This window comes from Capra hircus, chromosome 21 (genome assembly GCF_001704415.2).
Source record: "Capra hircus breed San Clemente chromosome 21, ASM170441v1, whole genome shotgun sequence".
Taxonomy (NCBI): Eukaryota; Metazoa; Chordata; class Mammalia; order Artiodactyla; family Bovidae; genus Capra; species Capra hircus.
In genome coordinates, this window is record NC_030828.1 from 60,511,830 (window position 1) to 60,538,881 (window position 27,052).

General features: G+C 38.8%; 1 protein-coding gene across 2 annotated transcripts in view; it reads right to left on the minus strand.

Annotated features, from left to right (window-relative positions):
* Nucleotides 1-27,052, minus strand: part of ATG2B (autophagy related 2B) — a 76,766-nt gene that overhangs the window by 12,603 nt on the left and 37,111 nt on the right. The window contains exons 19-36 of one of the 2 annotated variants that reach the window (XM_018066141.1): nucleotides 23,223-23,380; nucleotides 22,660-22,832; nucleotides 22,050-22,200; nucleotides 20,673-20,872; nucleotides 20,014-20,094; nucleotides 18,724-18,830; nucleotides 18,474-18,566; nucleotides 17,851-17,921; nucleotides 16,841-16,917; nucleotides 16,414-16,578; nucleotides 14,088-14,229; nucleotides 11,821-12,023; nucleotides 10,845-11,071; nucleotides 9,904-10,012; nucleotides 8,786-8,980; nucleotides 7,727-7,828; nucleotides 2,355-2,433; nucleotides 1,078-1,285 (exon numbers count right to left, since the gene is read on the minus strand). In XM_018066141.1, coding sequence (XP_017921630.1) covers nucleotides 1,078-1,285; nucleotides 2,355-2,433; nucleotides 7,727-7,828; nucleotides 8,786-8,980; nucleotides 9,904-10,012; nucleotides 10,845-11,071; nucleotides 11,821-12,023; nucleotides 14,088-14,229; nucleotides 16,414-16,578; nucleotides 16,841-16,917; nucleotides 17,851-17,921; nucleotides 18,474-18,566; nucleotides 18,724-18,830; nucleotides 20,014-20,094; nucleotides 20,673-20,872; nucleotides 22,050-22,200; nucleotides 22,660-22,832; nucleotides 23,223-23,380 — 2,541 coding nt within the window. Of the gene's footprint in view, nucleotides 1-1,077; nucleotides 1,286-2,354; nucleotides 2,434-7,726; nucleotides 7,829-8,785; nucleotides 8,981-9,903; nucleotides 10,013-10,844; nucleotides 11,072-11,820; nucleotides 12,024-14,087; nucleotides 14,230-16,407; nucleotides 16,579-16,840; nucleotides 16,918-17,850; nucleotides 17,922-18,473; nucleotides 18,567-18,723; nucleotides 18,831-20,013; nucleotides 20,095-20,672; nucleotides 20,873-22,049; nucleotides 22,201-22,659; nucleotides 22,833-23,222; nucleotides 23,381-27,052 lie in introns of both variants that reach the window. The other variant, XM_005695367.3, reaches the window with a different exon arrangement.

Genomic DNA, 27,052 nt, shown 5'->3' on the forward strand with positions numbered 1-27,052 from the left:
AACGACAACTGCCCACTTTGGGCCACACCTAAAGTCTAACCTTAGAGAGAAAGACAGAACTTGGGGAACACTGCTGTCAGCAGGAGAGGAGTACAAAAAACTAGGGAAAGGAGCTGTCTCTCATAACAGAGGTGGTTTTGATCTTTGACCTCTTTCCTTCCAATAGATCCTAGGCTCCATCCCCACCATCAAGGGCTGGGAAAGAAAGAAGGGAAGAATGAATGGAACTGGAAACAGCAGACAACCAGCTAGTGGTTGGCTGTAGTCACAGCAGCCAGCAGCAGTATAGGGACCTGGGTTTCCCTATGATGCCAACTTAGCCAGAGGGCAGAGGGTCACAGAGACACAGCAGTGATGGGGAAGGGCAGAGAAACCAGACAGAAAATCCCCATGAGGGAAAAGGGAGGGATGCTGAAGGTGAGGTGCATAAGGGAAAAAGACAGCATCATGGTCATGGAGACACTAACAGGCTGATCAGGAGGAAAGGGACAGAAAGAGGAAAAAGGAAGAAACTAAGAGAAGAGAAAATTCCTGCTACAGGATCAACAGGAGGATGAGTCCTGAGCCAGGGTTATTATGTGTAAATGAGAGGTGCATGTGGGTGGGGCCCACATATAAATGTGTGTGTGTGTTTGCGCGTGCTCAGCCATGTCCAACTCTGTGTGTGTCTGTGTGTCTGTGTGTGTGTTTGCGTGTGCTCAGCCATGTCCAACTCTTTGGAGTCCCGTGGACTGTAACCCATCAGGCTCCACTGACCATGGTATTTTCCAGGCAAGAACACTGGAGTGGGTTGCCATTTCCTCTTCCTGACTCAGGGATTGAACCCGCATCTCTTGTGTCTCCTACACTGGCAGGCGGATTCTTTACCACTGACGCCACCCAGGAAGCCCCATATAAATAAGCATGCATGCTTGTATGCTGAGAGTTTCAGTCATGTCTGACTCATACCCACTGATTATTTGCCAGTGCGGAGAAAAGCTAAAGTAATTCCACGATTTCTGTGTCACACAAACACATTAAAGAACAACTTTCAAACTCTAAAATAACATCTTTCGTTATCAAAATTAAATGATTTACCTAAAAAACACGGGCTGATCACTAAACAACGCTTCTTCCGGAGAGAAGTCCTTCTCTTCTTCCCCATTAAGCACTTGCACTGAACTGGCACTGCCATTCGGAGAAGGCTGCTTTGGCCCAGGGAAAGAAAGAACTAGATTTGGCTCTTTTGAGGTGCTTAAATGCCTTGGCAAACTGCAGGTGACATCAGCCCCAGGAGACTTTTTAACTGAAAAGGTAATGTGCACATTTGGAAAATTAGGTATGCTTCTTTAGAGCAACTTAGACCAATCTACAATTAACTTGTTTTACAGTATTTCGTTTAATAAATATAACTACTGCTACAGATAAATCTTTCACAGTAGCCCCCTCTCCATCTTTAGTTTCACTTTCCAACTATGGTCCAAAACTATGAAATGGAAAATGTCAGAAATAAACAACTTCTAAGTTTTCAATCTCACACCACTGAGCAGCATGATGAAATCTTGCACCATTTCTCTGCCCCACCGGAAGGTGAATCAGCCCTCTGTCCAGCATATCCTGCCCGTGAGTCACCGGGTGGACGTCTCAGTTATCAGGTCGGTGCTTATGGTAAGTAACCCTTACCTTATTAATAATGACCCCAAAGTGCAAGAACAATGATGCTGGCAATTCCAATACACCAAAGAAAAGCCATAATATATAAAGTGAAAAGATGAAAGTTCTTAATAAGGAAAAAAAAAAAAACATATGCTCATCTTGCTAAGATCTACAGTAAGAACAAATTTGTAAAACTGTGATGAAGGAAAAAGGAATCCATGCCCATTTTGCTGTTGTGCCTCAAACTACAAAGGTTATAGCTACAGTGCATAGTAAGTGTTTAGCTAAGATGGAAAAGGCATTAAATTTATATAAGATATTTTGAAAGAAAGAGACCATACTCACCTAACTTTTATTATAGTATACTGTTACAATTGTTCTTATTAGTTATTATTGTTAGTCTCTTACTGTGCCTAATTTATAAATTAAACTTTGTCATAGGCTAGTATGTAAAGAAAAAACTTAGTACATTTAGGGCTTGGTACTATCTGCAGTTTCAGGCACCCCCTGGGGGTCTTGGAACATACCTCCTGAGGATAAGGGGGAACTACAGTACTTTTACATAAACTGCATATGCACAACTTAGGAAAAATAATCATGGAACACATTTATATAAATGAGAGAAAAGATCTGAAAGTACATTCTCAAAAAGGTCTTGTAACAATCCAAATCAATCCAAGTACACGTTAGAGACTCTACAGATTCTACAGATTTAATACCTTCTGGATCTGGAGTCATGAGCAGCTCTACTTCTGCAGAAAGACTTGTAAAGAAATCCTTCAAGAAGAACAAGGCATCCTAAAATTGAGAGATGTAATTATAACTAAAAGGGTTTAAAAAGGTGCAGCTATTTTTAAAACTGTGAAAGGAAGTAATGTGAAGTCTCACATTTCACTCATTGTTCATATACAGCTATAATTGATCCAGTGCCTACGCTGTGCCCGGCACTGTGCCTATTCTCAATTCCTTTCTCTCTCACACTCTTCCTTAATTCTCACAACTCTGAGAAAATTAATTTATAGATGTGGAAATAAATGTACAGATGAATTAGAAATTAAATGCTATTTCTAAATCAAAGAACATTTTAGTTTTCATAGAAATATACCAGTCTCTTTCCTATTTAGCATTGGGTCTCTGAATTGGTAGCAGTAGTGTTACTAACAATAATAATAGCAGCTAGCAAGTACTCAATACTTAGACATGACTTAAAAGTTCTTAATGTCTTATTTCTGCTTTTACCACTATATTATATTGCCTGAGTACATTTTCTTCACTGGACATGATATTCAAAATAAAAACTAAATAAAATCACCCACTCAGTGTGGAATCTTCTGAAACTGGACTGGTCTTGATGTTGTATATGCAAGCCATATTTGCCCATTATTAGCAGCTTCATAGCAACTGACAAATCCATTTTGGAGAATATGAAAATTAAATACCTGAGCCTGTTCTTTCTTATTCTTCTTTCCATTAAAAACAATCTTAAATTAATTTAAAACATTAAAACTGCACTAAAACACAATGTGAAAGTGAATTACAAGGTCACAATATGCCGCAGCGCACTGAAAGCCTGAGCAGCATTCCAAAGGGTCTGACCTACTACTGATCACACTTGTCAGAGGTATCAACGATGGATGTTAAAAAGGTACTTTTTAGGTAATGCTGCATACGAGAAACTGAGGGCTAGATGGAAGAACAAGCTTCAGTAGTATTAGAATATTCTGGTTCTGCAGTCGGGGAGTAAGTTGATGAATTGTTCATTATATTATTACTCTTTACACATATGTATTTATGTAGATATTTGTATATTATTTATATTTTATATATTTATTATAAGTCACTATATATGTGGTACATGTGCATGTTAAGTCACTTCAGTCATGTCCGACTCTTTGCGATCTTATGGACTATAGGCTTCTAGGCTCCTCTGTCCACGGGATTCTCCAGGTAAGAACACTAGCGGGCTGCCACGCCCTCCTCCAGGGGCCTTCCCAACGTGGGGATGGAATCTGCATCTCTTACGTCTCCTGCGTTGGCAGGCAGTTGTTTACCACTAGCACCACCTGGGAAACCCAGATATGATATATACATATATCAAATGTTACATATTAATAGTATATAAAACGCTATTCTTTTGCCACCAGATGGCAATATTTTAATACTATAAATGTTTTGCCTCTATGACTGCCTTCAAAAAAAAGAGAAAAGGACGACTAACAAGGCAGTGGTTTTTACACATTTTTACTACAGACAACAGACAAAAAGATATTAACCATCAGCTTTTCTAAATGGCTGATTTTGGTGTCTATGCTGAACTCTGTTGTTGTTCAGTCGCTCAGTCGTGTCCAACTCTGCAACCCCAGAGAATGCAGGCGGCACGCCAGCTTCCCTGCCCTTTACCATCTCCTGGAGCTTGCTCAAACTCATGTCCACTGAGTGAGTGATGCCATCCAACCATCTCATCCTCTGTCGCCCTCTTCTCCTGCCCTCAATCTTTCCTACAACTCAGTAAGACAAACAACCTAACTTTGAAACTAGAAAAATACAGACACTTCAAAAAAGATGTACAAATGTTGAAAAAGCTCATGAGATGATGCTCAGCATCGTCAGTCATCAGGGAAATCAAATTAAAATGGCAATGAACACCAAATAAGATAGCCAAAATTAACAAGACAACACCGAGTTTGGTCAGAGCATGGAGCAGCTGCTGCTCTCATCTGCTGCTGCCGAGAACCTGCAATGGTACAACCGTGGCAGCTTCTTACGATCGTAAACACACATTCACCCTATGACCTAGACATCCTGTTTATAATTATCCAAGAAAACTGAAAAATATGTCCATTAAAAGACTTCAAATTTCATAACAGCTTTATCCATTAAGAGCCAAAAACAAGAAAACAATCCACTGTAAATTAGCAAGTAAATGAATAAACAAGTTGTTGTACCCATACAATGAAACACTGCTCAGGAATAAAAATGAATGGACTGCTGATACATGCTATAACACAGAAAAAAAATCTCCTGGACATAATGTTGAGAACAGGAACCCAGATACAATTCCATCTATAAGCTGTAGAACAAAAAAAGCTGCTCTACAGTGATGAAATGAGATCAGCGGTTGCTTTGGAATGGTGGACTGACCACAAAGGGACACAAGCGAATTTTGTAGAGTACAGAAATTGCTCTATATCTCAACTGGTGCAGTAGTTACTCAAGTGTATATATTTGTCAAACTCAAACTGTGTATCTAAAAATCTCTGCCTATTATTATATACAAATTATACCTCAGTACAATCATTTTTTTTATTTAAAAAGTATGGTTTATTTATACTAAATTTGAACTATAAAACAGTTATTTCTAGCTTTAAGGTCCTATGATAAAGGCTACTATCAGTGAGACATGACTTAACGTTTAAAAGAAATACTTGCAATGTCATACTCAGGCGATGCTGAAAAAAATCACAAACATGCGAACTGGTACTGCTACATGCTCACCATTTCCAGCCTCAGCCGGGCCCTTGTCCTACCCCACGGCCTCGCGTCTCATCTCATAACCTGCATTAGGCCCTCAATGCCTTTACAAATATTCAGTTTTACATTCCTTAGGACCAGCTTGAATGTTACCTCCAGAAAGCCTTTCCTGATCACCCCTCATCTTCCAAACTCCCAGCCCAGGCTAAAAGCCCTCTTTCAGTGGGACTTATCTTTATGCCTATCTTCATCACAGGGTGTTAAAGTCCTCTGTTTTTTTGACAGTCTCTCCATTACACAGAGATCTCTGAGGAAGAGATGTTTCTTCATCTATGCATTCCCAGCATCCTAGTTCAGACCTGAGACAATCACTCAGCAAATGATTTGGCATTAATACGATTCATTGGAAAAGACCCTGATGCTCAGAAAGATTGACGGCAGGAGGAGAAGGGGACAACAGAGGATGAGATGGTTGGATGGCATCACCAACTCGATGAACATGAGTTTGAGCAAGCTCTGGGAGTTGGTGATGGACAGGGAAGCCTGGTGTGCTACAGTCCATGGGGTCGCAAAGAGTTGGACATGACTGAGCAACTGAACTGAACTGATGTCTTCCCTACACAGATTTCCAGGCAGTTCAATACTAAAATGATCACTAGACTAAGAAAGTCAGGAAATCTGGCCCCTTCAGATTTTGGATCTCAAGCATCCTACTTACACAACCTCCAACATCTCCTTACCTCCCGTCATGGAAATCACTCCATCTTAATGACCCCAGTGTCCTGCCTGTCCTACCAGTACCGTGAGCTTTGAGCAATACAGCTTTTTAAAAACATGAGCAAACAACATGTTGCTCTGATTCAGTTCAGTTCAGTCATAACATTTATTTCCCTGATTTTTTTTTGCTAAGATTAATATTTCTCCATTTTAAAATCATACTGTTTTATAGTTCTACAGAAGAAATTAACATTCAATATTAAAGAAAAGGCTTATTAGAGAAAATTGGGCTTGCTAAGGCTGATAAAGTCATGCCATAAAGATAAATCTTGCTCAAATTCTTGCTCACACTGGTGATTTTTCACAGACTGAATTTCATAAATACTGCATCACAGTCCTATTAGGCCAATATGGATAAATTAAAATACAGACTTCAAAAGATTCTTATCATAATGAGAAAACATAAATCTAAGTACACACTGGTGAGTCTGACCCAGCTCAGAAGCTACACATAGTAACGTAAAGTTGTGCTACACGTCTGTGCTTCACAATACATTTTCTCTGAGCTAGGCCTATAGTTTGTTTACAGTATAAACATCATTTAAGATTATTTCTGATATATCTGCTACTTATTTAAATAGTGAATCAACAATATTTAATCAATATTATTGAGCAAACAAATACTACTACCCAACATATACACTGCTTCCAAACCCGAGCTCACACCAATATATATGATACAACAGGAAGGCTTCATTATTTCAAAGTGAAAGTGAAAGTGAAGTCGCTCAGTCGTGTCCTACTCTTTGCGACCCCATGGACTGTAGCCTACCAGGCTCCTCCCTCCATGGGATTCTCCAGGCAAGAGTACTGGAGTGGGTTGCCATTTCCTTCTCCAGGGGATATTCCCAACCCAGGGATCGAACCCGGGTATCCTGCATTCTAGGCAGACCCTTTAACCTCTGAGCCACCAGGGAAGCCCCCTATCTCAAAAGCAGATTATTATAAAAACTCCATTTATTTTATATAGTTGTTATATGCTTCAGTTAATGATGGCAACAGTTAACACATGTGATCTTTAACACTGTGTGCAAGGCACCAAGGTAAGTGTTTCACAGATGCTAGTCTCATTTAATCCTCATGTTTTAAAAAATGCTACATGTACTATGTTTTCCATTTTATCAGTGAAGAAATTGAGGCTTAGAGAGTTAGTTACTTACCCAAAACCACACAATTAGTAAAAGAGAACTGAGATGTGAGCCCAGGTCTGACCGCAAACCCATGCTTTCACCACTACACTGCAAAGCATCCCATCTTCAGAAGCCTTGAACAGAGCTTGTACAGGAGGCACCAACTATGCTTTAGACTGCTCTCTGCGTGAGTGCAAAACCCAGAACTGTTTGATGGGGTGCTTGCTAGAATACAGGAAAATGAATTTCTTTATTTCCATAAATCTGTTTCATTTGTGACCTGTTTAAGTGCCAATCTACTAATTTGTCATTTTGCCCAGGAATTCCTTTACAGGTGCTGTGATTACAGCCCCCTATACCTTTCAATAATATATATCAGGGAGTCCTTCCATCTCCTGAAAACACCTGTGTATCTGCATCAGGAGTATGTATGTAAAGATCAGAGAACATAAGAGACAGGTATTAAGTGTTCTGTTATGTAGACAGCAAGTAGGAGACAGAAGGAAAACATCTAATAATGTTTACTCACAATTCAGATTTCAAACACCTAATGAATTTGTCCTGTCCTTTACCAGCAAAAGTCTGTTTTAATTATGCAAACCCCATACACTTTAAATAATAAACAACATAATTCTAATAAATTAAATTTCTCACTCTGAACACAGGATATCTATTTAATCATACCTCCACGCAATTATGTTTGCAATACAAACCTGGTCAATATTTAGGCGAAGTGGCATTAGTGATACTCTTAGGCAGCACTCCTGTGGGGACCTGCCAGACTCTGGACGCACGTGTAATGCTTTAATTGTCAACTGCAAGACGAGAAAGAGAAACACATTTTTCTCCAACGACATTATGACCTTGTTTTTATTTAAAAAAAGAGAGAGAGAAAAATCTAGTCCCTATATTAGAACAGAAAGTTAGTTTACCTTCTTTCCTTAGAATCTGGAATCTAACTTTTTTTGGTAAGATACTCTTTTAAGAATCTGATGAAAGATATGGATTCTTTTTAGAGGAAAAAAAAAGCAAATGATAATGTCGTACTTGCAGTCTCAAAGGAGTCTGCTAAGCCCCTGAATCGAAATCCATAGACCCATACTCCAAAGGTAACCTCCATAATGTTTTCTTCTCAAAGTCCTGAGCTGAGAATTTCTATGCTACTAAAATGGTAAAAGTCAGAAATCTGGAGCACTGCTAACAATTCTGTGTCAGTATCATGTGTGTGTGTGTGTGTGTGTGTGTGTGTGTGTGTTCTGTGTCAGTATCGTGTGTGTGTGTGTGTGTTTGACCATGCTGTGTGGCTTACTTCCCTAACCAGGTTATCACACCTGGGCCCTTGGCAAAGTGCAGAGTCCAAACTATTGGACCAAAAGAGAATTCCCTGTGTAAGTGTTTTGTGTAGATCACAATGGACTTCTGGTTTTCCTCAGGTAATTTGTTACAGAGTTTCTGTTTCATTTTTTGGTCTTCAGGCTGTGAGGCATGCGGGATCTTAGCTCTATGACCAGGGATCAAACACACACCCCCTGTTGGAAGGCAAAGTCTTAACCACTGGGCCACCAGGGAAGTCTCAAAATAATTTTTTAAAAATAAAACTTTAAGCAGCATATTTAAAAGGGATTTTAATAGTAAAGTGAAAATCTCATAATTTTCCCCAACCTAAATCTTCTGCAGTTATAATAGGTATAATTTATATATATTTTAGATATAATAGAAATACTTTTCCTAAACAAATGTAACAACAAAATATATGAAGTTTTAAACCTTACCATGTTGGAATGAGCTTTCCGAGGCATTTCTTTACTGCAATACAGGTACAAAAATTTATTCATTTGTGATGTTGCCAGACGATCTCGAATTTCAAGATCCTGCACGATGAACACCTGCCGGGACACCGGGTGCTCCACAAGGCTAGACTCGCATTCTGGTTTGCAGGGCGGGTAGACCTCATGCTGAAACTTCACCTTCACAGACAGGAAAGAATACAGAACCATCTCTACACTCTAGTTAAAACAGATTTTCTCTTTAAAATGTAAAATGTCACATTTTCATTAAATTCTCAGCTTCTGATTCCGCTTTCAGAGAACAGTGTAACACTCCTACATTTGTTCACATATTTACTTATTAATCCATGTGTACTGGATCATACAAGGATAAACCTGACTGACATTTCCTGTCTGACCTTGGTAAAATCCTCATCCTTTTCAAGCGAAACCTTCAACAGGATTAAGTCATAAAATTATCATCTTGTTTCCCTAATGAAACTGCTTGGAGGCAAGGTTCAAGTTCCAGAAGGGGGCAAGAATACAATTAAGTATATGGAGCTGTCACCACTACCATGATAAGCACCCTAACATATGACACCTATCAGAACCCCAGGCAAGCTGCCAGAAGTAAATGCATCAGTGTCTCTGCAGCCTGGCCCCACTCGTCTCTACATGTTCACACAGGACCTGACCTGTGTGGTTATTCCACGGCAGGCCTCCCCAGAGACACTCCAGGGCAGCGGTTCCCCAAGTGTGGTCCTGGGTAAAGTAGCATCAGAATCACCTGGGAACGTAGTGAAAATGCAAATTCATGGGCTCCACTGCAGCCCTGCTGAACTAGAAACTCTGGACCCAGCAACCTGTGTTTTACTAAGTCCTCAAGGGGATTCTCGTGCTTGTTCAACTCTGAGACACTGCTCTAGGGGGTAGCCTGGAAAAACAAAAACTCTAAATCTTTTCAGAATATCTGAAAAAGAGTTAAGAGGTAAGATTTATACAAGTCTGCTGCACTTTTCCACTTAGGCTCCAAGATCATACAGGGGAGGGGGCAGGATAGAACCAAAGAACCCTCACTAATGCTCCTACTTCAGTGGATTTTTCCTTTTAAAATGCCATCTTACCTTGCTTAACTGTATTTCCATTAAAAAGTCATGGTTTCTTCCTTTTCCCCCACATACCATATTATGTCCATGTCTTGTAGGTGTGTGAGAAGGTGAGCTATGGGGACTACTATAAATGAAAAAATAAAATCTTTTATTAAAGCAATAGTCAAAGGAAGGCAACGAATGACATCAGGAAAAATAACAAGATGAAAAGAGAAAACAAGATTACAGACCTATCAAAACACTGCCACAAACTGTATTTATACATTAAAACCACATCTTTTATACCTTGGAGGCACTGAGAACTAAATTTTATTACTGTCATCACAGCAATCATCTACTTGCTAAATATTTAAAACTACAGAAAAACCTAACTATGATGTTGGTGTGCATATCACAAGACAGACTTAGAAATGAGACCTCCTTATAAGTTCCTGTTACTTCAGAAACCCCTGAGAATCAGAAGACAAGTCCGAGAAATTCCAATTAATACAGAAAAGAATTACAGTAAAGTGTCAAGTTTTTTCAAAAGCACTTTTAAATGGAAAAAGTCCTCACAATGTTTTGTCTAAGGTTCCCGCTACATGAAGCCTTTTCTGACCCTCCCCAACCCAATGAGAATGCTTGCCCCCAGTCTCCACCTAGTCTCTGTCTAGTTTTCTTTCAGAACTAAAGGATAATGCACTCACTTTTAATAGGTACTTCAGAGGCATCGACTCTGTGCTTGGTACCCTGCCAGGTGCTGGATGCTAGAGAACCAGGGGCACACGAGGTCCCTAACTCCTGACAGACCCTTCACTTCACTGCCCTCATTTGCTCATGTAACTGTTTCTCCCTTTTGAACACAGATAGGCTCTGGGTCATACTTATTAATAATTCTTGAAAGAGTAAATCCTATGTATTCTTTATGAAAAGGATATATTGGCCTGCCAAATAGATGTATGTAGAAATTAACTTACATGTAACTTTTAGCTGGAGAAGTAGGAGGGGCTGTTCCAAAATCTTTTCCTCCATAAAGATGCCAAACGAGAGAGACTTCTTTAACCAGGTACCGAACGACAGGAACAGGGAAGTGCAATGGGGCTTTGCTAGTGTCTGTCTTTGTAACAGGCAGACTAAAATAATTCTCTTTTATCACAATTGCATCATCAACCATTATTTTTACAACTGGTTCTTCTTCCTTCTCCTAAGACAAAGGAACAGTTAATACATACTCTCTTATCTAAGTAGAACCCACTGAGTACCATTCACATCTCGATGGAACTTCTTGATTCTGCCTTCTTTTGAATAATTTCCTTATATAAAGTGGACACTAAATACTGACAATAATTGTCACATGATACACTTTGCTTCATTCACTACAAAATGAATTCGCTCTTCTATGTGAATCATTCCTAAGAATTTTTTATAGTCTACAATTTGGCTTTTACTACTTGTTTGATAATAAAAAGGTAAAGAGTCGATGCTTAACCATTTTGTTTAGTGAACTGTGGATTCATTAAATCCAGACTATGCTTTTTAAATGTGAGCATGACAATAAAGTAGAAATTATATATATTAGTCAACCATCAGCCTCACACAAACCACGTCTTATCTTTCCCAATTCTTGTGTTAACACCTCTGTATAGAACTCTTCTGCCATTTAATTTCATTACCCTGAAGAGGTACTTCAGGGTGCAAACTACATACTTCCTCTGTAGCTCAATAAACCATGCAGATTTTACAAATAGCATTCTTCCGAGTCCCTCACAGATGTGTCATAGAAAGGGTAAAGTATGACAAACATACACAAAGCGTCAGTAGTAAATTACAAAAGGAAGTAATTCTGAATTGCGAAGAGTTAACAAAGTCTAAAGAATCTTTTTCAGGTGTCCTTTGGTCACTTCTATTTATAACATTATTTCAAGACTTTTAATTTTGTTATCTATTTACTACCTGAACGGTTGCTCTTGGTGCAAAAAGAATGCAAAAGTCGTCATTTTCCGTGGGCACGCCTGTCACTGCATCACTAATCAAGTGGTGGGTGAATGAGGCGTAAGTGGGGCCAGGCTCCTGGGACACGTTTCCACTCTCATCAGGAAACAGGAAGAGGTCTGAACAACATGGTTCCTGAACTTGAGATTTTTCATCAGAAACACCTGGGGGATAAGATTACAACAGTCAATTTCGGCACATTTAGGAACATCAATAATAACAATATTTATTAAACACTTTAGTCATGTGTCAGTTATGCATTATGTTAGAGCTCTCACCCACAGTATCTCATTTATTTCTTACAATAATCTTCTGACTTCTAATAATAAGTTTGAAATTTCCTAAGAAAACAGTAAACGATGGACTCATAAAGTTACAGACGTCTCCTCAAAGTTATTCAGTGTCAGAGAAGTTCAGGAATTTGGCAGCAGGTAGTGAGTGTTGACTGCAGTTCTACTTTGGCCAGAATTTCGTACTGAATTATGTCCTGTAGGTGGCGTTCTGGAAGAACCTCTCCTTGGACAATATAGCGAGGGGAAGGGAAATAGTTGCACCCAGTATTGCCTCACCTACAACTACGGGAAATCTCTACTTGGGGTCCGGGGGTGGGGGGGTTGGAACAGTTCCTGAGCATGTCTTCAGCCAGGGAATGATTTTGAGCAATAAAAAGACTCCTTGGGGCACTGGATACACAAACAGAACACAGATCAGCTACCTCAATATAAAGACAAAAAGTTGCATGTGTGCAAAAATCTGTATGTAGGAAATTTCCTGGTGGTCCAGTGGTTAGCAAGTGGACTTGCTTCCACTGCACGGGGTACAGGTTGGGGAACTAGGATCCCTCATGCTACAGAGGTGCAGCCAAAAAATAAAATTAAAAAAATAAATCTGTATGTGAACACTTATTTTTATACATTTATATCACATATTAGACTCATTAATTCTTTCCCCATTCACTCATTCAAACCAAATCCTGTGATATGGACTAAAGACACTAAGATGAATGTGGTGACATCTTAGCCTCACAAGGCTCACAAACTAGACTTTAAATTCTTCTGCGGCAGCATGTTGAACCCATTCACCCTTGTAAGTGCCCAGCACCCAGTACAGAATCTTGGGTAATGAAGCTGCTCAATAAATATTCATTAAATGTTCTTTCCAGCATAAGCAGGTTAGCTGCAAACATTTATTACAAATAATGCCTAGTACATAGGGAGCTAAAAATTCCCATTTGCTTCCTCAGCTGATTTATTCTAAATTAGAATGAAAGCAACACTGAATGCGAGACTTTTATCACATTATGAAACAATTTTTTAAAATTAAGATTTCACAACATGTAGAAATAAGAATGCTCATCTAAATAGAATAAAATGTTTTCTATATAAATACTTCAAAAATATTTAGACACTTCCACTTGGCTTTCAGAATTCTGTCTGGCACCTCCCAATTATCTAACGTTATTATCTAATTCTTCTCAATAAGAAGGGAACTTTTGCTACAGTATTAATAGCCTGAGTTACAACATCATTAAGGCTCACACATGCCTATCTGTGATTCTATTAGCATTAATGACCTTGCTAAAATTATCTTCTCTCTCCCTCTACACTCCTAAGTCCTATCTACTTTTTCAAAGCCAACTCATCTCAGCTTTCACCAGTCTAAAGAGAGGATTCCAAATTTTTTCCAAACTGATTATAGAGTATATACTACCTTCTGAAGTGTTTTCTTCCATCATTTCTCAATCATTCTAAATACTAGCATCAGTCTGGTTTAGCGCCAGTTTGTTTTACTAAACTATAAGCTACCAGAAAACATAAGCTTTATCTTGCAATTTATCTGTCTCTCCTATAAAAATCTGTTGTTGTTGTTCAGTTGCTCAGTCACGTCCAACTCTTTGTGACCCCATGGACTGTAGCCCGCCAGGATCCTCTGTCCATGGAATTTCCCAGGCCAGAATATTGGCCGTGAGTTGCCATTTCCTCCAGCAAACCCACATCTCCTGCATTGGCAGGCAGATTCCTTACTGCTAAGCCACCAGGGAAGCCTCTAGCCAGTATTATTTATTTACTAGATACTCAATAAACACAAACTGACTGACTAATAAATACCCACCCAAACTCAGACTTGTCTTTTTAGTTACTTATTGAGCAATCTGTAAGAATTCAAACAACGTCAGCCTCAACTACAACATCGCAGCTCTCAGGGAAAAAGTCCTGGGTCTGTCTCACCATTAGACTGTGGTTTTACAGATGAAGCTGCTTCTTGCATGTCAATCTCCTCCATAGCATCACTCATCAAATCTCGTAATATCTGTTGATCTGCTTCAGGAAGTACTGGACCACGTGAGGATGACCGACCAACAGAATCTACCTACAGCCAAAAACACTAATTAGAAACAATTGAAAATGCTCTAAACAGCACATTACTTGAAAGTTATTTTATCCTGGAAATAGACCACATTTTATACAAACATCAGAAATAGGAACATATTCATTTTTCTATATTCTACTCAATAGCTGTTACATTTTTAAGTCTTTAGTATCATCGTTTTTACCCCAACAACTGCTGGCAAATAGAAATAAGTGTGTTATCATCTCAATGCCAGCACTGTTTAACTGAATCTTGACGAGGTAGCCATGGACTGTAGCCTACCAGGCTCCTCCGTCCATGGGATTTTCCAGGCAAGAGTACTGGAGTGGGTTGCCATTTCCTTCTCCATTTAGAAAGGATAATTCAAAATAATTTCTAATAAACTGTAGATTAACTTCTACGCAGTGTACATCATGCGAAATGCTGGGCTGGATGAAGCACTAGCTAGAATCAAGATTGCAAGGAAAAATATCAAAAACCTCAGGAATGTAGATGATACCACCTCTATGGCAGAAAGCAAGAGGAACTAAAGACCCTCTTGATGAAGGTGAAAGAGAAGAGTGAAAAAGCTGGCTTAAAACTCAATATTCAAAAAATGAAGATCAGGGCATCGAGTCCCATCACTTTGTGGCAAATAGATGGGGAAACACTGGAAAGAGTGTCAGACTTTATTTTCCTGGGCTCCAGAATCACTGCAGATGGTGACTGCAGCCATGAAATTAAAAGATGCTTGCCCCTTGGAAGAAAAGCTATGACAAACGTAGACAGCATATTAAAAAGCAAAGACATAATTTTGCCAACAAAGGTCCGTAGAGTCAAACCTATGGTTTTTCTAGTAGTGATGTGTGCGGGCGACAGCTGAACCATAAAGAAAGGTGAGCATCAAAGAGTTGATGCTTTTGAACTGTGGGGCTGGAGAACTCTTGAGAATCCCTTGGATAGCAAAGATATCAAACCAGTCAATCCTCAAGGGAATGAACCCTGAATATTCACTGGAAGGACTGATGCTGAAACTAAAGCTCCAATACTCTGGCCACCTGTAGCAAAGAAGTGACTCACTGGGAAAGACCCTGATGCTGGGAAAGACTGAAGGCAAGAGGAGAAGGGGACGACACAGGACGAGACGGTTGGATGGCATCACCAACTCAACAGACATGAGTTTGAGCAAACTCTACGAGACAATGAAGGGAAGCCTGGGGTGCTGCAGTCCATAAGGCTGCAAAAAGTCAGACATAAATGAGCAACTGAACAACAAAAAAAAAAAACTGGAAATTTTTTTTAAAAAGAGAAGAACCAGTAGGGAGAGTATGTCAATAATCACTTTATTATCAATAAGACAATAGCAGGAACAAGGAAACAAAAACACAAGTGTAACCTAAATGAGGAGTAAGATCAGCCCGAATGAAAGGTAACACAAGGCCTGTCAGATCGTTAGTGGAGATCTATTGACCTAAGGGGGTTGAGAATTCTGTTCACAGAAGAGGCCATGAAGAAGAATGAAAACACTGAAAAACAGAAAACGCTAAACAAACTGGACACTGTTCAATCTGGACATAAGAGGGCAAAGAAGTGACAGCTGGGGGCACAGAAAAGCACTGAACTGGGCATCGAAACAGAGGCATATTGTGGCTGTATCTGCTCTTAATTAGGTTTTAACTTATTCATCTACAAAATAGAGGTAATAACCTCTAACCTGTTGACTGTGCTGGGTAAGAGGAAATCACATTGAGAAAGCATACTCAAAATTGGATCCTTTCAAACATGAAAGATAATATCATATAAATGAGTCTTCTGGTAATAATACTAATTCCTGCCATCTACCTTCTCATAGCATTTTTACACACAACTTGCATATAACAGGCTCTCACATGATGATAAATGTTTTCTTTCTTCCCTGAGGACATACGAAAATAACTTAAGTCTGGGAAAACATATGCTGGTGAGAAGATGAACGTTCTGAAATCAAGAGCATCAAACAGCAGAACTGTTTTCCCAAAAGGCCCATGGCATCACCTTTCTAGGCCCCACTGCCTTAAAACTAAGGAACAGACAGATATTTTTCAGTTTCCTTTTTACCCTACAACTGCCAAGAAGACCTCACTAATGTCCCCATGCCACTCATCTGGATGGAATCGGGCAGAGTTAGTGATTTCTAAAGAATAAGGTTGGTGGCTGTACCTTCACCTTTCTTTGAGGAGCTCCTGGCTTCACGTCTGCCTTGTTGGTGGCATGTAAGTCCCCATAGCTTGCAACGTATTGAATTAGATTCATTAGAGCAGCACAAGAGTCTGAGCACGTTCTAACATGGACAACGTCACTCGAACAGTGCAATTCAAAGTGCGGTTCAGTCTGGACAGGACAGAAGGAAAAAAGGATAAGAACGTTTACCAGAACAAGAGAAAAAACATTTTTGCATAGGTTTACATTGAATAAAATAATTTGTTTTGCCACAGGAAATATGTATTTATAATAACTCAATCTTAATTTTAAAATATTTTATCCATTTCTGACCAAAATTAGGCAAGTGGAAAAAAGTTCAGTATGTTTTTAGCCTCTTTTATAAAATAAAAATACTCAAGTAAAAATATCCATTTATTTTTTAATAACTTACTTGCTCTCCATCGGAATCAGACTTTACTGCAGTTATGGTTAATTCCAAAAGTCCCATATCCATCACACGAACATAATCTAAAAAATTTTTAATTTATAAAATAACTGAGTATAACTTTCAAAAAATGCTTATCCAACAGACATCTAATAAAACTAGCATTTCTTTAAAATTTGTGGCAGGCAGTACTACAAATACTTATAATGGAAATATAGCTTCAACCTACAAAAATCCTACAGTTCTCTTTATTTTTAGTTAGAAACAAAATCTGCCTTATATTAAGTATATATAATTTGATGCATTTCACCAATGTTATTGATATTATAAACTGATATTACAATATTCAAACTGATAAGACCCTTCATTCAGTTCAGTTCAGTCGCTCAGTTGTGTCTGACTCTTTGCAACCCCATGGACTGCAGCACACCTGGCCTCCCTGTCCATCACGAACTCTTGGAGTTTCCTCAAACTCATGTCCATTGAGTCGGTGATGCCATCCAACCATCTCATCCTCTGTCGTCCCCTTCTCCTCCCACCTTCAATCTTTCCCAGCATCAGGGTCTTTTCAAACGAGTCAGTTCTTCACATCGGGTGGCCGTAGTATTGGAGTTTCAGCTTCAGCATCAGTCCTTCCAATGAACACTCAGGACTGATCTCCTTTAGGATGGACTGGTTGGATCTCCTTGCTGTCCAAGGGACTCTCAAGAGTCTTCTTCAACACCACAGTTCAAAAGCATTAATTCTTCGGTACGCAGCTTTCTTTACAATCCAACTCTCACATCCATACATGACTACTGGGAAAACCACAGCCTTGACTAGATGGACCTTTGTTGGCAAAGTAATGTCTCTGCTTTTTAATATGCTGTCTAGGTTGGTCATAACTTTTCTTCCAAGGAGCAAGCATCTTTTAATTTCACGGCATTATTTCAGAGTTAAAATATTTTAAAAATATTGAGATACAAAAAATAAAACTACATTCATCTATCCTAGATGCTGTTTTTTTTAACTCTTACCTCTATTCAAATTTATAGTAACAGTATTACACTTGTCAGACAGGTGTAAAGCAGCTTCATCCAAAATTATTCTGGGGGGAAAAAAAGGTAAAATCAAGACCTAAAAAACTAACCTCAAATATAAGCTGCATGATCACGTACTTGTACCATTCTATCTCATATAAATGTTATCAAAGTCATATGAAGAATCTAACTTATAAATGTCATTGAACATTTTCTTTAAAACTCACTGTTTATGAGTAACACATATTTAAATGGTGTGACTGAGATTAAACATCTGCTCAAATTAGTTTTAAATTTTTAGCAGTTTTAACAGATGACCAAATCACAAAGTTTAAATTAGGAAAATAAAGTGCATCAAGTATTATAGGAAGTTTATACATAAATGTTTTAAAAAGTAAACTAACAATCTCAAGAGTTAATTTTTGCCCTAAAAAATGAAACACAGTAACAAACTAAAGAGATATGACAAATCACCTGAGAAAGAAAAATGGAAAACTTAGATAAAGGAACATGACTAACAGTAAAAGAATGTTGCTTTTAACAAACAATTGAGACTTTCATTACTCTATTAGTATGTGTTGAACGGCTGCATTCAGTAGACAGTGAGGTTTACAAGGTACCTGAGAGTTGAAGATGATTTATCCAAGGCGACACTACTTGAAACGCTGAATGTTTCAACAGTAAGAAGGGATCGGATTGGCAAATAAAGAGGCCTAATAGGACACAGAAACAAGAGAACATTAGTCTGTCACAACAAAAGAACCCTCCTTTAAAGAGCATTTTGAACCTTAGCTCTACTGAATACTTTTTTCAAAACTTAGGACATATCTTAAAGAGTAAAACTTTATTTTGCTCCACGTATGAACTCACCTATAATCAAGTGCACAGCTCCAGAGATGAACATGAAAGGTGGTAAATGAAGTTGGAGGATTGTATCCCAGAACAGGTTCATCAGCAATATTCAAGAAGTATAAAATCTATAATCACAAAAATATAAAATGCCCTGCTTTAGAAGAAAAAAAGAGTTTTGATATGATATCCTTAATACCAACATGAAATAAAATAGCTTATAAAAAAATCAACCATTTAGTGAAAATCATAATGTTAGGGAAAAAAATCATCATTTGAAGCAATTTACAAAAAGTATTTGCAAAACTAGGATTTGAAATGAAGAGATTCATCTAACAATCACACTGCTACGAGGATCTTGGAAAAATCATCTCCTATGAAACTAACAAAAGTATGTATAATCTACCATCAACATGATTTTGCTTGGAATAATTTTTTTGAAAACAAATAAACAAACAAACAAATTTGCCTAAAGTCTGTTTAAAACTCTCCTTCTGGTTTTCTATAAACCCATTGTTGGGAGAAGTTCTTTTCCCTTTCATTTATACCCAGCTCAGTCTGAAAACCAATCCTCTCACCACCATTTATCCTCCTATATTTCTATCTAAATAAAAAGGTTAGGCTGAATCTCTCTCTTACCAACAGCCAGCAGACTAACCATCTCTCTACCCCCTCTCTGTATACACTTTATGTTTCAGGATGTTTCTTAAAGCATTTAAGTTTAAAACAACTTATTTTCCAAGAGCAAAGAAAAGGTTTCTAAGAAAAATGAACAAGAATTACATAGAGCACAGTTTTTATTCTCATGTAAAGAAGAGTGAACTTTACCCAAAGTTTCCTCTGAAAAAATATAATTAACCAAATACAGTTATTACATTGGAAATTTATCACATAAATCCTTATAAATGCCTCAATGTATGTTGTTGGCCTAAGGAATAATTCTGAAACTATGATACTTGAATATATGGTTATTTAAAAAGGAAAAAAAAGAACACACAGTTATAAGTGCAAGTCAACACATCATTTATTTTCCCCTATGACAGACACTGTATTGGTCCCTTCCTTTTAATGACAGAAGATAACTCTGTCTTCGAGATGTTTAAGAACCAAACATTAAGGTAAAAAATCAATTACATTCTGGGGTGGTGATAATGTCCTATTTTCTAACATAAGAGGCAATGTTTATATAGGAGTATTTACTTCATGAAAATTCAATGAGCACTGAACATTTATGATTCGTGAACTCTTCAGTATGTGCAGTACATACTAACAGTAAAAAATAAATCAATACATACGTCCCAGCTCTCTTACCTGCTCATGCCAGCTAAGCCCAGAAGGAAGCATTCTGTGCTGGAGAGTAGCTCCTTTTAGCCCTACAGCAATGAGAAACTCCTACACAGAACAACACAAAAAGGTATGTTTATCACCTACATGACCTTCTAGTTCAAAACTTGAAAAGCTTTTCTAAGAAAACAAATATCTTGTACTTATGCAATCATTTTTATTAGCTAGTAATTGAATCAGCTGAGAGCTGAGAATTGATGCTTTTGAACTGTAGTGTTGGAGAACACTCTTCAGAGTCCCTTGGACTGCAAACAGATTAAACCAGTCCATCCTAAAGGAGATCATCCTAAAGGAGTCCTGAATGTTCATTGGAAGGACTGATGCTGAAGCTGAGGCTCCAATACTCTGACCACCTGATGTGAAGAACTAACTCATTGGAAAAGACCCTGATGCTGAGAAGGATTGAGGGCAGGAGGAAAAGGGGAAACAGAGAATGAGATGGTTGGATGGCATCACTGACTCAATGGACATGAGTTTGAGCAAGCTCTGCAAGTTGTGATGGACAGGGAAGTCTGGGGTGCTGCAGTCCATGGGGTTGCAAAGAGTCAGACATGACTGAGCAACTAAACTGAAGTGAACCAAATCAGGAACAAGTATTTAATGGTATAAAAGTATAAAATACACACCTTTGTATTGGACTCTGATTTATCAGACACTATTTTAACTGCAACAGACAGCATATTCAAAGTGTCTCCTCCAACACCATCTGAAGAAGCTCGACTGAGGCCATCTTCTTCAGAGGAATAAATAGTAGGTTCTAACCAATGTGGGCGGGTTGAACTAGGCAGTCGTGTTTCTGTAGAAGGAACTGCTCCATCCACTATGCCTATATCCACAATGAGAGGACAATATAACAGAATGATTACATGAAATTAACTCACAAACTTCTGTAACCCAAACAAAAATCCATGTTCTTCCACTGAACATAACATAATCCTGGAGGCAAAAAGACCAAGAACTAGCTTGGCATTAATAATTCATTCTTCTCTACTAATGTTGGAATAAGTGACAAACAAAAAATTGAGATTTGAAATGTCAAGGAAGTTACATTTAAATTGGGAAATCTGATAAACATTAAGAAGGTGCAAGTATCCCACTTCTATTCATGAAGTAACACAAGGAATGTGCTGAAAGACCAGTATATTCTGCATGTACTACCAAAAGGAAATACCACTTGAGAGAAAATAATCAACTGATCAGTGTATAATAAGATATGGTCTATCCATAAAATGGGCTATTCCTCGGCAGTAAAAAGGAATGAAACACGGGTACATCTGGATTAACCTTGAAAACATCATGCCAAGAAGCCAATCACAAAAAATCTTCTATTGTAGGATTGCAATTACATGAAACAGCCAGAATATGCAAATCCCTGGAGACTGACAATAAATGAGTGGTTTCTTAAGGCTGGCTTTCCTGGTGGCTCAAACAGTAAAGAATCTGCATGCAATTGAGGCAACCCAAGTTCGATCCCTGAGTCGGAAAGATCCCCTGGAGAAGGGAATGTCTGGAGAATCTCATTGACAGAGGGATTTCTTGCCTGGAGAATCCCATTGACAGAGGAGCCTGGAGGGCTACGGTTCATAGGGTCACACAGCATCAGACATGACTGAGTGACTAACACTTCTTAAGGCTAGAGGGGACTGCAGGACTTTGGGGGTTTACCGCTGACTTTCTTTTGGGGGTGATGAAAATGTTCTCAAGTTGACTATGATAATGGTTACACAACTCTATGAAATACTAAAAACCATTGAAATGTATACTTTCAATGGGTGAATTACATGGAATGTGAATTATATCTCAATAAAGTCATTGTAAAAAAAAAAGAACATAAAAACCAACTTTTAATTTACAATAATTATTAGTTTGCCAGTGGAACAGAACACCCCATGGAAAATAATTACTAATATCAATTTCTGTTCTCAGTACATTTTGTATCAAGCAAGATTTAAACGTGTCTAGCCAGCAGTGAACAAAGCATACCTACTGCACACCTGCCCTACCTTTGTGGTAGAGACTGAAGCTGCTGCAGTGAAGGCACACGTAGTGCTTGTCGTCGAAGCCTTCATACTTGGTCACACAAAACAACGAGCCGCTGCTGAACTCGAACCAGAATTCACCATGCTTGTTTTCCAACAGATCTCCATCATCTTGCTAATAAGATCAGAAAACACAGAGAAGCCATTAGTTAAGTGCAAAAAAGTAGGAACAGCCCTCGAGATGCTCCTTCTTGATTCGGGTCAGGAGGATCTCCCCACTGCGGCAAAGCTGTCGGGCTCCTGAACCATGCAACGTGGCGGTATGAAAAATGCTCTGTCACAGGCCTCTTCGGCCAAATGATCCCGTCCTGCATACTCCTTTACAACAGGTAAATTACTGTTACCACTTCAAGAGTGCAACTGGCATGTTTTCCAAAAGAAGGTTCATATAATGTTTATCTTTTGATCTGCCATGAAAGCTAAATTTCCAAAGCTGCTGTCATCATGGCCCGCCTCAGAAAACTGACGGCTATCACTCACTGAAACAACCTCAAACCACCTCAATGACTGACTGAGTGTATCATGGCAGTTTTAAAATGAGATGCACTTGAAAAATCACTTTGTAAATCCTTACCTTTACATCTGTAAACACTGCAATTAACCCATGATTAATACTCAGAAGAACTGAGAGAAAACTCTGTGAGTTCTTGTTCTGGGAGTCTAGTTTTTTTTTCCTACGAGAACGATAATTGGGATCAACAGTAGAAAAATACTGCAAAGTCTCCTCCTCAGATCCACTTTCCTCATCTATGAGAAATAAACGGCACAATTACAGCTGTTCTAACAGCTTATTAAAATAAAAGGGCATTCAAACTTGAACATTATCACAAGAATATTCATTTTACCTATTTTTACAAAGAATCAGGTATGATAATAAAAATGTACCTCCTATGTTTTTCTCTACCACTGAACTTCAGACAGTGTATATACTATCACTATAAATATAACATTTAATTAATAACATTATTAATAAACAGAAGTGGGAAAATACTATAAGTCAGTAAAAGATATAATAAAATATTGTTATAAATGGGGAACACCAAACAAACATTTTTAAATCCATCAATTTAAAAGATTACTACTTTGTTTACTGGTAAACCAGGCATTCTAATTCAGAAGAAATCTAAAATATATTACCATAGTGAACTGTAGATTTAAATGGACTAAAACTATCCTTGCTGAAGGTATTTATCAGCTGACTGGCTACTGAAAGCCCAATACCATACGAAATATTTTCAAATGTCTCTACTGGTGAAGGAGCTGTTGGTTCCCATAGCAGCAAATCATTAAAGATCCTATAAAGACAAAAGTTGAAAAATAAATACATAACTCCTACTTCAACTAAAGGCAAACCACAGGATACTCCTTTAAGAAGTCACATGAATAGCAATTTTTCTAAAGGGTGAAATGAAATTTCTTTCAATGGAAAAATAATTGATATACTTTTCAGGGCAGTTGAGAAAGGAAGCTGTACAATTACATACCTAGTTAGCTATCTGCCTAGTTTCACCAGTGTTAATACAGATCAAATTACATACATTTGAACGCATTTAAAGGAGGTTTATTAAAAATAAAAACACATAAATAACAAAAGGAAGACTGTTCATGTATATGCAAACACTCTGTAAACTACAGCCTCAATCCTGTGGGACAGCCAAGGGAGAATTATTTTCATTTTACACTTGAAGAAACTGCCTCATAAAGGTTAAGTGACCTGCCCAAGGTCACAAAGCTCATTAGTGGGAGAGCCGGGACCAGAGCCCAGATTACGTCCAGCTCCCTGCTCAGTTCTTTCCATTCCTCATGGTCTCTAGGGATATCTGCTTTTTCTTTCTTCAGCAGAAAGCACAGCTTCACTGGGAAATTTGTATGAGATGAAGAAGCATATAGAACAGGGAATAAAGAGAGGAAAATCTTCTAACTCATGGAACAGCCAAGTTAATACTGATAACTGCTGGGGTGATACATGTCCAGCCAGGCTAACATCACATCCCACTTTTTGAAAGAGATATTTGTCATTTCTCAGATATCCCCAGCCCCACCACTCACCTCCATGTTGTCATGAAAACCGAGACTTTACAATGCCCTTTACAGAGATTTTTGTTAGGCCTGGACCCACTGAGTATCCTTCACAGGCATAATGCAGTAGTCACTGCACCTAGAATACTCTATTTTCTTGTTTCCCTTCCCTAGGCTGTAGCCCCTCAGAGAGAGGACTTTGTGCCTCAGTCATCTTTACACGTGCCGAGCACGGTGGCTGTGACACAGCAGGCACTGAAGGCTTGAAGGGAGGACCAGCGGATGACTCACATGGAAGGACTGCCAAAAGCACAGGCTCATCGTAAAGCCTAGCTGTGAATACCACTCAAGGTGACAAGCGATGACGCAACCCTGGCCCCTTCCTGTAAGAAGCCACTGGTCTAGGAACTTCCTGGGCCAACTCCTGAGCTTTTGAGGCCCTAGAAAGTATAAGCCAGGACTGAGTACTGTCACTCTCCATAAACTGCAATCCCCACCCATTAGGGCTCTTTTTGGAAGCATCACTGGGTAAAAAGCACCAGACACTCAGGGCAGAAGCATGTCTCATCTCAGACACACAGACAGCGATGCCCACATCTGTTCAGTACTCATGTGGCTCCTCATCTCTTGGGCACACTACTCACAGGACAAAGAAACAAGTATCTAAATCCAGGTCTTAGTCTAAACTCCTATATGAAGAAACAGTGAAAGTATAAAATGAAGAATTTCCTCAGGAAACTTTCCTTTGCCTTATTCCCTACAGCTATAGGTTAAAGAGAAATTATTACTTGAAATAAAACCTGGAGTTTGTAGTATGAGGCCTGCAAACCTAAGCTTCATATGATTTTACTGTTTTCATGATTTTACATTTTGGTCTAAACACAGTCTTGACACCATTAATACATAAGATGATGCTTTAAATCAAGAAAGGAAACATTTAAGATATTTAGAGATATCACCGTGGTTTTGTGGCTATGAGCCTGAAACATAATGAAGGCTCAGTAAATATCTGATTTAATAAACTAGGTAGAGAATTTTTTGTATTCTATTCTAAAGGACTTTTGACATAGGAGAAAAAAAAATCTTTCTGTATCTAAGACTATCTTTCTAAGAAGAATTAAAGCACTAAAGGGCACGCTCAGTCACTCAGTCATGTCCAACCCTATGACCTCATGGACTGCAGCCCACCAGGCTCCTCTGTTCATGGGATTTTCCAGGCAAGAACACTGGAGAGGGTTGCCATTTTCTACTCCAAGACTAAAGGAATAAACCATTACTTTAAATGTGTGCAGTAAAGGCAGAGTCGGTTATAATTCCTGCTCAGAAAGATATTTTTAAATTTTATATATAGTAAAGGGCATTACTGAGACATTTAACAAAATGTTAATGGGGTCTGAGAGTTAGATGTTAATGTATAATATTAATTTTCTCATTCTGACGGCTGAACTATGGTTAGGTAGAATAATGTCCCTGTTTGTGAGAAATACACATTCAACTGCTCAAGGCTGAAGGGACAGAAACTCAGCAACCTACTGTCAAATGGTTGAGGGGATAAAAATCTCTTTATACTGTACCTGCAACATTCCTATAAGTTTGAGAATGTCTGAAAATTTTTAACATAAAAAAATGTAAATACAAAGCCAAATGAAGGGCAAAGAATTCATACTCTGAGTAACGGAGATACGTGATTTCTATGATCCAGAGGGTGGGAAGACTGCAGTATTTATACAACCCTAGGGGCCTGGGAGACAGAGAAGTGAGCAGAGTGAGAGAACAGAAGCTCTCGTAAGCAACCCTACCTAACCAGCTCCCCAGATGAACAGGTGATCTCCAGCTTCCCGATTTACCACCCCACCTGCCGGACCGACAGGCCCCCCAGACGCTACCTGTCTGCTGCTGGTGGGCAGCTCCCCAGCCCACCTAAGAACGTCTGCTCCCAGAGCCGTGCTGTATGCCTCGTCCAGTCACCGATTACTATATTCCTGTGAGTCACCTTGGGTCCACTGCATTTGGCCCCAGATCCGCTCATGCCAGCTACATGCAATTGTAAGCAGTTTAATTCAATACTGTGCTAACTGATGACTTTTAAGCATACAGAATGAAGGGAAAACATCTTAAAAACCTGAAAGGATTCTGCACTCAGACTGGCTTGAAACTATTTTTTCACTCTACTTTAAAGAAATTGAAACTGATAGCTGTAGCCAAAGCCTTGGGTACACATCAAGCAAACAAATTCTAACCAGTGGCTCATAATCAAAAAAGGCCTGGGCCTATATTTTAAAAGAAGTGGTAAATGAACAAATACTTGTAAATGCAATGTTTCAGGTGTGTATTACAATTTTGATGTCCCAATTTAACCTGCTCAATCAATGCAGAAGGAGGCAGAAGCGGATGAACGCCTCTGACCTCTGGGCTGGACCTTGCATTAATTGTTTCATTTTGCTCAGTCTTAGCCTTGCACATTAGTTAGTTTGGTAGACATTCCTCAGCCAAAAAACAAGGGGAGTGATCTAGAGATCAGTGGTTTCCAAACTTTAGATCATGTATAAATCCAAATCCTATTTGGCACTAAGTAAATCTACAGCAGGCTTCCTTGGTAGCACAATGGTAGAGAATCCACTTGCCAACGCAGGAGACACCAGAGATGAAGGTTCGATCCCTGGACTGGGACAATTCACTGGAGGAGGAAACAGCAGCCCACTCCAGTATTCTTGCCTGGGAAATCCCATGGACAGAAGAGCCTGGCAGGCTACAGTCCATGGGGTCACAAAGAGTTGAACACAACTGAGTGACTGAGTACACAAACACGCAAATCTATAGCAGAAACAACAGTCTGCAGTTTCTGAAGATTAACAAAAATTTGGACAACTTGTTTACCTGTGGGAAGCTACAATAACAGACACTAAGGACATCATTTTTTCTAGAAATCCACATGGCCACCTTTCCAC